The sequence below is a fragment of the Thamnophis elegans genome, chromosome 9 (genome assembly GCF_009769535.1).
Source record: "Thamnophis elegans isolate rThaEle1 chromosome 9, rThaEle1.pri, whole genome shotgun sequence".
NCBI classification, from domain to species: Eukaryota; Metazoa; Chordata; class Lepidosauria; order Squamata; family Colubridae; genus Thamnophis; species Thamnophis elegans.
This window is the reverse complement of record NC_045549.1, coordinates 4,264,440-4,272,777: the sequence shown is the minus strand read 5'-3', so window position 1 is coordinate 4,272,777 and position 8,338 is coordinate 4,264,440. Positions and strand designations below refer to the sequence as shown.

The 8,338-nt window shown below is 47.8% G+C and overlaps 1 protein-coding gene across 1 annotated transcript; it reads left to right on the top strand.

Moving 5' to 3' along the window:
- Positions 1-2,845: 2,845 nt before the first annotated feature.
- Positions 2,846-7,726, top strand: LOC116512920 (C-type lectin domain family 2 member D-like). The gene is made up of 3 exons (XM_032223618.1): positions 2,846-3,063; positions 5,868-5,965; positions 7,575-7,726. Exons 1-3 carry the CDS (start codon positions 2,959-2,961, stop codon positions 7,708-7,710), a joined length of 339 nt encoding a protein of 112 aa, XP_032079509.1. The 5' UTR covers positions 2,846-2,958; the 3' UTR covers positions 7,711-7,726.
- The last annotated feature ends 612 nt before the right edge of the window (positions 7,727-8,338 follow it).

The window sequence follows — 8,338 nt, the reverse complement described above, 5'->3', positions numbered from 1 at the left end:
CCCCCCAGGAAACGGCGGGGACCGGCTGCGCATGCGTTTAAATATTTTCAGGGAGGACTTATTTTGGGAGAATGGCTTATATTAGCGCATGTGCTCATTATCTGCTTATTATCTGGGAAAGTCTTATTTTCGGGGAAACAAAGTAATACAATACAATACAATAGCAGAGTTGGAAGGGACCTTGGAGGTCTTCTAGTCCAACCCCCTGCCTAGGCAGGAAACCCTATACTGTTTCAGACAAATGGCTATCCAACATCTTCTCAAAGACTTCCAGTGTTGGGGCATTCACAACTTCTTGAGGCAAGGAGTTCCACTGATTAATTGTTCTCACTGTCTGGAAATTTCTCCTCAGTTCTAAGTTGCTTCTCTCCTTGATTAGTTTCCACCCATTGCTTCTTGTTCTGCCCTCAGGTGCCTTGGAAAATAGCTTGACTCCCTCTTCTTTGTGGCAACCCCTGAGATATTGGAGGACTGCTATCATGTCTCCCCTAGTCCTTCTCTTCATTAAACTAGACATACCCAATTCCTACAACTGTTCTTCATATGTTTTAGCCTCCAGTCCTCTAATCCTCTTTGTTGCTCTTCTCTGCACTCTTTCTAGAGTCTCAGCATCTTTTCTACATCGTGACGACCAAAATTGAATGCAGGATTCCAAGTGTGGCCTTACCAAGACATTATAAAGTGGTATTAATGTGCAGAAACAAACAGATTAACTCTGGCAATTAAAGAGAAAGAACAAACCAATTATACAAGTACTTCCATATTATACCGAGTACTTCCATCCAGCAGTGCGTTGAACCTTCTTATCTTCTGGTCAACCTTCTCTTAACCAAACACGGCTTTGTTGGTTTAAGATTTTTTTTTCTTTAGATAATATGGAGAACTGCAGAAAACCTTGCGTGTGGTCTCATATTGCCACTGCTGCATTTATCGCTTTGGTTTTTGGTGGTGTTCTTGGATACTTCATCCGTAAGTTATTCCAACTCTAATATTGCCAGCTACGTGAGGCTTTTATTTTTAGTGGGAGTTTGTTTTTTGCATTCCTTTCAACCACCCCCCCTCTTTTTTTTTCTGGGGAATGACAGCAGCCACGTTGATGAAAGAGATTGCATTGGCCCAGGACTGGGATTCAAAAAAAATGTTACTACCAGTTCTGTGGGCATGGCTTGGTGGGCGTGGCATGGTGGGGCTTGGTGGGCGTGGCGTGGTGGGATGGCAGGGGAAGGATACTGTAAAATCCTCATTCCCTCCCGATCAGCTGGGACTAGGGAGACAGAGAATAGATGGGGGCGGGGCCAGCCAGAGGTGGCATTTGCCAGTTCTCTGAACTCCTCCAAATTTTTGCTACTGGTTCTCCAGAACTGGCCAGAACGGGCTGAATACCCCCTCTGGATTGGCCTTGCGGAGAGCCAGGGTTATTTATCTGTTTGTTGGATTACTATAGTTGCCTATCTCAGTAAATAACTCTGAACAGCCTACAGTTCACAGGACATAAGTTCAGTGGTGGGATCCTGCCAATTTAACAACCGGGTATTTAATGCCGTTGATGCTGCATCCTTGATACTGGTTAAGGAGCCTACGGAGCTTTGGGAGCAAGGAACTAAAGGTTGCAGAGGGTAATAAGATGGTGAAAAGTTAGCAGATCACGTCGTTTATGTGGAAAAGGCAGGAGTTTCCTTCTCCGTTTCTGCCTCCTCTGGGATGCAGAGGGAATTAAGCAGGGGAGAAATCCACTTATCTTTGCTACTGGTTCAGTAGCAAAGTGAGCGTGCATACGTGCGTGGAGGACCTTCTGCGCATGCGCAGAGCGTGCCTGCAAAAGTAAGCGAACAGCAGGAAGGGGGGGGAATCTGTAGTGCCACACGATTTAGATTGCAGGAAAGCAGGAAATCTTGCTTTCTAGATAATATAAATCGTGCATCACAGCTGATCGTTGAAAAACTCTGCCTCCCACACAGAGCCCTCATCTGAGCCTTCCCAGACTCCAGGACTGGCCCATGTTCCTCCCCAACCTCTTTACTGTCCGAATCTGCTGCCAGCTCCGGTGGCCGCTGGCAGACCATAACAGGTGGCCCGAGTGCTCTGCCAGCGAAAATGGGCTCCCAAGCTCCATTTTCGGCTGCGATGGCCTCCTGCAATCCTCTGCCAGTGAAAACGGAACTTGGGAGTGTCACCCATGGTCCACCAGGACTAGCTGTATTCCCCATGCACATTTGTGCTTCATTAACTAACTGATTGTTGTCAACCCTGAAGCGGAAGTGGCCGAAGCCGAGGTGGCGCAGTGGTTAGGGTGCAGTACTGCAGGCCACTTCAGCTGATTGCTAAGCTGCAGTTCGGCGGTTCAAATCTCACCGGCTCAAGGTTGACTCAGCCTTCCATTCTTCCGAGGTGGGTGAAATGAGGACCCGGGTTGTTGTTGGGGGCGATATGCTGACTCTGTAAACCGCTTAGAGAGGGCTGAAAGCCCTATGAAGCGGTATATAAGTCTAACTGCTATTGCTATTGCTATTGGATGCTTCAGGGCTGCCACAAAGCAGAGCAAGGGATAGGGAGGGGGGAAATAGCTAGATGGGGTTTTGTAGCCAAAGCAAGAAAGTTTTCCAGTGGGAACCAAGGACTTTCCGACAGGTGGCTGGCGAGAGGAGGAGCAAAGTAACCAAGCAACCAGCCAACAGCTTGATTGGACAACATGACCAGTGACTTGGAGGGGGAAAGGGAAACGTTTACTTTTCCAAAAGGCGAATATGATGTGACCAATAAAATTATTCTTTGAGGAATTTGCCCGCCTCAAAAGTTTTGCTTTCCATAGGTGCATTACTAGGAACGCTGTCATTTGTTAGATTGTGATTCTTCTCTCCCCCGCCTCCCTTAGACTCATGGGTAAATGATTGTAAATCGTGCTTGGCAGCCGCTGAACCTCGGAGACACCCGTGCCCACCTGACTGGATTGGACACCGGATGAAATGTTACTACTACTCAGATAGAGAGGAAACTTGGTTCGCTAGCAAAGCATTTTGCTCTCGGTACAATTCCTCTCTGGCCATTATTGAAAAGGAAGAACTGGTAAGAAATGGTGAAAATATCCTACTGCAGGGGTGTCAAACTCTATTTCACTGAGGGCTGCATCAGGGTTGTGTTTGACCTTGGGGGGGGGGGGCAGGGGGCGTAGCCAGCCCGACATCACTCGTGTCAGATGCTGTTCTGACCGAGGCTTCCCGAGAGCATGAAACAAACTCCTTGTCCCGACAAAAAACCCTTTTATTAATTGACTGTGAATTCTGCTCATTCACATCCATCAAAGTCTTTCAAGGGAGGATTTACAGTCACAGACCTTATCTGGCTTGGAGAGCTGCCAGGCCGATCCCTCCTTGCAAAACTTGGTAAGAAGTCTCTCCGAATTTAGTTTGCTTAATTAGTCATGAACAAATTAAGCGAACTAATTGACTCCTGCAAACTCCACTCCCTTTTTGCTCCTCTTTTATTTCCTCTGGGCGGGGCCATTCAGCGCCCACCTGTGGCCTTACTCCCAAATTGACCCTGTTCTTTAGCTGTTCCCTTCGTCTGGCAACTCTGCGCATGCACACACTGGGAACAGGCTCCAGCTGTTCTTCTACCTCACTGATATCCGACTCTGAAAGCAGTTGATAACTGTTGGACGGCCCTGGCCCCCTCTCTGCCTCCGACACAGAGCCCTCATCAGAGCCTTCCCCAGACTCCAAGACTGGCCCATGTTCTTCCCCAACCTCCTCACTGTTTGAATCTGCTGCCAGTTCTGCTGGCCACTGGCGGGCCATAATAAGTGGCCCAAGTGCTCTCCCAGTGAAAATGGGCTCCAGAACTCCGTTTTCGGCTGCGACTGCCTCCTGCAACCCTCTGCCAGTGAGCTTAGGAGGGCTACACACAGCTCTCCCAATCTCCGTTTTCTCTGGCAGAATTGAATTGAATTGAATTGAATTTATTGAATTGAATTTATTGCATTTATATGCCACCCTTTTCCCCGAAGGGGACTCAGGGCGGCTCACAATCCAAGTCAGGGAAGGGGGTACAGATAAGGGATAAAAAAGACGAACAGAACAATACACAATTTAAAAGCACACAACAACCATACCATTCGAGAGGGGGGGGGCAAAAGCTCTTTAGCCCCAGGCCTATCGGAACAGCCAGGTTTTAAGGGCTTTGCGGAAGGCCTGGAGGGTGGTAAGGGTTTGAATCTCCACAGGGAGCTCGTTCCAGAAGGTCGGAGCAGCCACAGAGAAGGCTCTCCTCCGGGTAGTCGCCAGTCGGCATTGGCCGGCGGATGGAATTCGGAGGAGGCCTAATCTGTGGGATCTAATCGGTCTATTGGAGGTAATTGGCAGCAGGTGGTCTCTCAAGAAGCACCACAGGCCGGTCCTTCGCTGTTTCCATGGCAGTTCCGCAGGGCAGATCTAAGTAGCCTGCGGGCTGGATCCAGCCCCTGGCCTTGTGTTTGACAGCCCTGTCCTACTGTATTGTGGATGGCACCAATTTCATGCGGAGTGCACATACATCAGTTCTGCTTGCAGGGAATTGATTTTGTACAATATGTTGATTTTCATTTTGTGCGGATCCGTGACTGTAATGAAGGAATTTTTTTTCATTGTTTGTTTCAAGTTTGCATTGATTTTCATTCAGGAAGACTATCTATTATTGCTTTCTAATTTATGGCCAGTGTCTAGCCTATGGATTAGAAGTTCGCTGTTTTTTTGTCCTCTGGCGCCTTCAGGGAATTTCCAATTTGCCCGGAGGGCCATTTTTTTGTGCTCCAGAGACTTTAAGGAAGCCTCCGGAGGCCAAAAATGGCCTCAAAAGAAGGCCAAGGGCAGCTGGCCAGCACGCGCATGCGTGTTGGAGCTGACAGGGCAACGTCTCGCGTGTCCTAACAAATGGCTCGGTGCCAAAGGTTCGCCATCACGGGGCTATGGCAGTCCCTGCATGCTGAAACAGCTGGTGATCGGGAGGCTCATGCTGAAACTGAAAGTGAAACTTGCTGTTTAATTGCTGGGAGGCAGAGGCAGATTTTTTTTTCTTGTGCTAATCAGGCTGTTTGCTGTTTGCTGCAAGGAGGCAAGTCAATAACTATAAATGCCTATAGAATGTTGAAATTATTAGACTTATTTTTTAAAGACTGCTTTATTATTGTTCTAGGCAGCTTAGCAAAATGAAGAAGCTTTTTAAAATAAACGCTTGATCTGAAGAGGCCCAGTACTCTTGTATCTCCTTTTAAATAGCAGAGAATAAGATATACTTCCAGAAAGCCACATCAATTTTAGCAGCATCTGTACAAATATAGTCTAAAATGTAACACCACAAACAGCTTATATCGTCTGTACTGTTTGCTGTTTGTTGCAAGGAGGCAAATTGCTGGGAAGCAGATATTTTTTCCCTTGTTTTCCTCCCCAAAAGCTAGGTGCATCTTATACTCTGAAAAATAGGGTGATATACCGTGTTTCCCTGAAAATAAGACTAGGTCTTATATTTATTTTTCCTCCAAAAGACGTATTGGGGAATATTTTGTGTTGAGGTCTTGTTTTCTGGGAAATACAGTACTAAATGCATCCGTCTGGTTGATGGTCTTAACTGGGTCTTATTTTGGGGATAGGGCTTATATCATAATACCCCATGCTACCCCATGCAATCACCTACCCCATGCTAGTGCTAATTTTCCAGTTGGGTTATATTTTGGGATATAATAGGGTATAATCAAGCAATATTATAGAATGTTTTGCCGACTCTAAATATATCTGCGATTTGATTATTGAGGAAATAGTTAAAACGATTAAAACATATGGGGAGGGTCTATAAATATTTCAGAGGGATTTAGTGTTCACCATTTATTCTCTCCAAAGGCTTTTGTGCACCGTTACAAAGGCAGCCTTTCCCACTGGATTGGCCTCCATCGGGACCCAAATCAACCCTGGAAATGGACCAATGGAAATGTATCAACGTGAGTCATCTCTTTCTCTCTTGTGTCTTCCCTTGAGGGAATGGTGAGATGGGCGGCATATACATTTAATAAATGAATGAAATAAACTCTACAACAAGCTAACGCTGAAAAGAAGTGGCGTTTGGTTTATCGATCATCCAGGGCAGTCCTTTTTCTTTCATAGTGATAGCCGTAGCCCTTTTATATACCGCTTTGCAGTGCTTTCCAGCCCTCTCTAAGCGGTTTACAAAGTCAGCCTCTTGCCCCCAACAATCTGGGTCCTCGTTTTACCCGCTTCGGAAGGATGGAAGGCTGAGTCAACATTGAGCTAATAAGAATCAAACTCCTTGCAGTGGGCAGAGTTAGCCTGTAATACTCCATTTTAACAGGAAGGAGGGAAAGAAGGAAGGACGAAAGAAGGAAGGGAGCCAGGAAAGAAAGAAAGAAAGAAAGAAAGAAAGAAAGAAAGAAAGAAAGAAAGAAAGAGCAATAGAACTTAGACTTATATACCACTTTGCAGTGCTTTTACAGCCCTCTCTAAGTGGCTTACAGAGTCAGCCTCTTGCCCCCAACAATATGGGTCCTCATTTTAACCCACCTCAGAAGGATGGAAGGCTCCGTCAACATTAAGCCAGTGAGACTTGAACTCCTGGCAGTCAACAGAATTAGCCTGCAATACTGCAGTCTATCAGGAAGGAAGGAAGGAAGGAAGGAAGGAAGGAAGGAAGGAAGGAAGGAAGGAAGGAAGGAAGGAAGGAAGCCAGGAAATAAACAAAGAAAGAAGGAAAGAAAGGAAAGAAAGGAAAGGAAAGGAAAGAAAGAAAAATAGCAATAGCATTTATATACAGCTTCACAGTCTTTTCCAGCCCTCTCTAAGCGGTTTATAAAATGAGCCTCTTGCCCCCAACAATCTGGGTCCTCATTTGACCCACCTGGGAAGGATGGAAGGCTGAGTCAACCTTGAGCCTGCTGAGATTTCAACTGCCGAACTGCAGCTAGCAGTCAGCTGACGTAGCCTGCAGTACCACACACTAACCACTGCGCCACCTCGGCTCAGGACCTTCATTGCTGCCTCTCCACTAGAGTGTTGCGGTGGCCTAGAGGTGGAGCTCTCACCTCACAATCAAGTAGGCTGTGAGTTCGATCCTAGGCAGAGGCAGATATTTCTCTCTCTTGGGCATCCTGAGAATATATCTGCTGAATATAACTCCGCATTGGCGACAGGAAGGGCATCTGGCCAGTAAACATTCAGCTCTTTGTCTAGTTGCCCAGACTCCACCCTGCAAGGGATTATGGGGTCGTTAAATGATGATGATTGCTGCCTCTCCACTCCAAGTCTTTCACGTTGCCCAACTTTGATCTGATGACGTAGATCTTGCATACCTTGTGATTGCCCTTGGAGGTGAATAAAGAAGCCAATTGGGAGCACCACATTAAAGTCGGCTAAGGGTGACTTAAGTCTCTCTTACTCACAGGTGGGGCGGGGGGAGGAAAGCAATGCTGTGGGGACCTGGCAGAAAAAAGACGTTACTAGGGCAAGTTGATGACATGGTTAGATCCCAGTGGGAGCGGGAGACGGGACATAACTTTTCACCCTTGTTGCCCTAACTCTTAACCCCTTGTGTTGCAGGTGGAAGGTCCTTGGTGATGGAGGGAACTGTGCCTATCTGAATGACGATGGCAACCCAAGCTGTTCCAGGTGCCAATCATCCCATCACTGGATATGCAGCAAACCTGATGAGTTCACAAGTCCAAAGATGGTTTAGAAGAGTTGGAATGATAATGTATTTAGTAGGCTAATTGTTAATAGCTGTATATAATGTGAATTTATTGTGAGGTTTGTGTGTGTGTGTGTGTGTGTGTTTTCTCTTTCTTCACAGCGGTGGGGTCGGAGGAGGCAGGGACGTTCTCGCCGCTGTGTTTCAACAGGCCAGGCGTCTCGCATTTATGTCCGCCATAAACGCGAGACATCTGGCCTGTTGGACACAGTGGTGGTGGTGGGAGGAATTGGCTGGGTGGGCTGGCTGGCTGGGGAGGGGAGACCCCTTTAAAGCCCAGCACCGAGCGGGGAGGAGGAGAGCGGTGAGTCCAGGCAGGTCGGGCGGGCTGGCTGCAGGCTGGGGCAGCAGGATTGTGACTGTCCGTATGAGGAGGCGGGGGCAAGGCGGTGGAGCGCGATGGCGGTGAGAAGCATCTCAGATGGAGCCGGGACACCCGGAAGACAAGCCGGCACTTCGGCATGCCTTTAAGTGCCGGCTTGTCTTCCGGGTGTCCTGGCTCCATCTGAGATGCTTCTCGCCGCCATCGCGCTCCACCGCCTTGCCCCCGCCCCCGCCTCCTCCGACAAACAATCTTGATGCCCCGGCCTGCAGCCAGCCCAGCACCGAGCGGGGA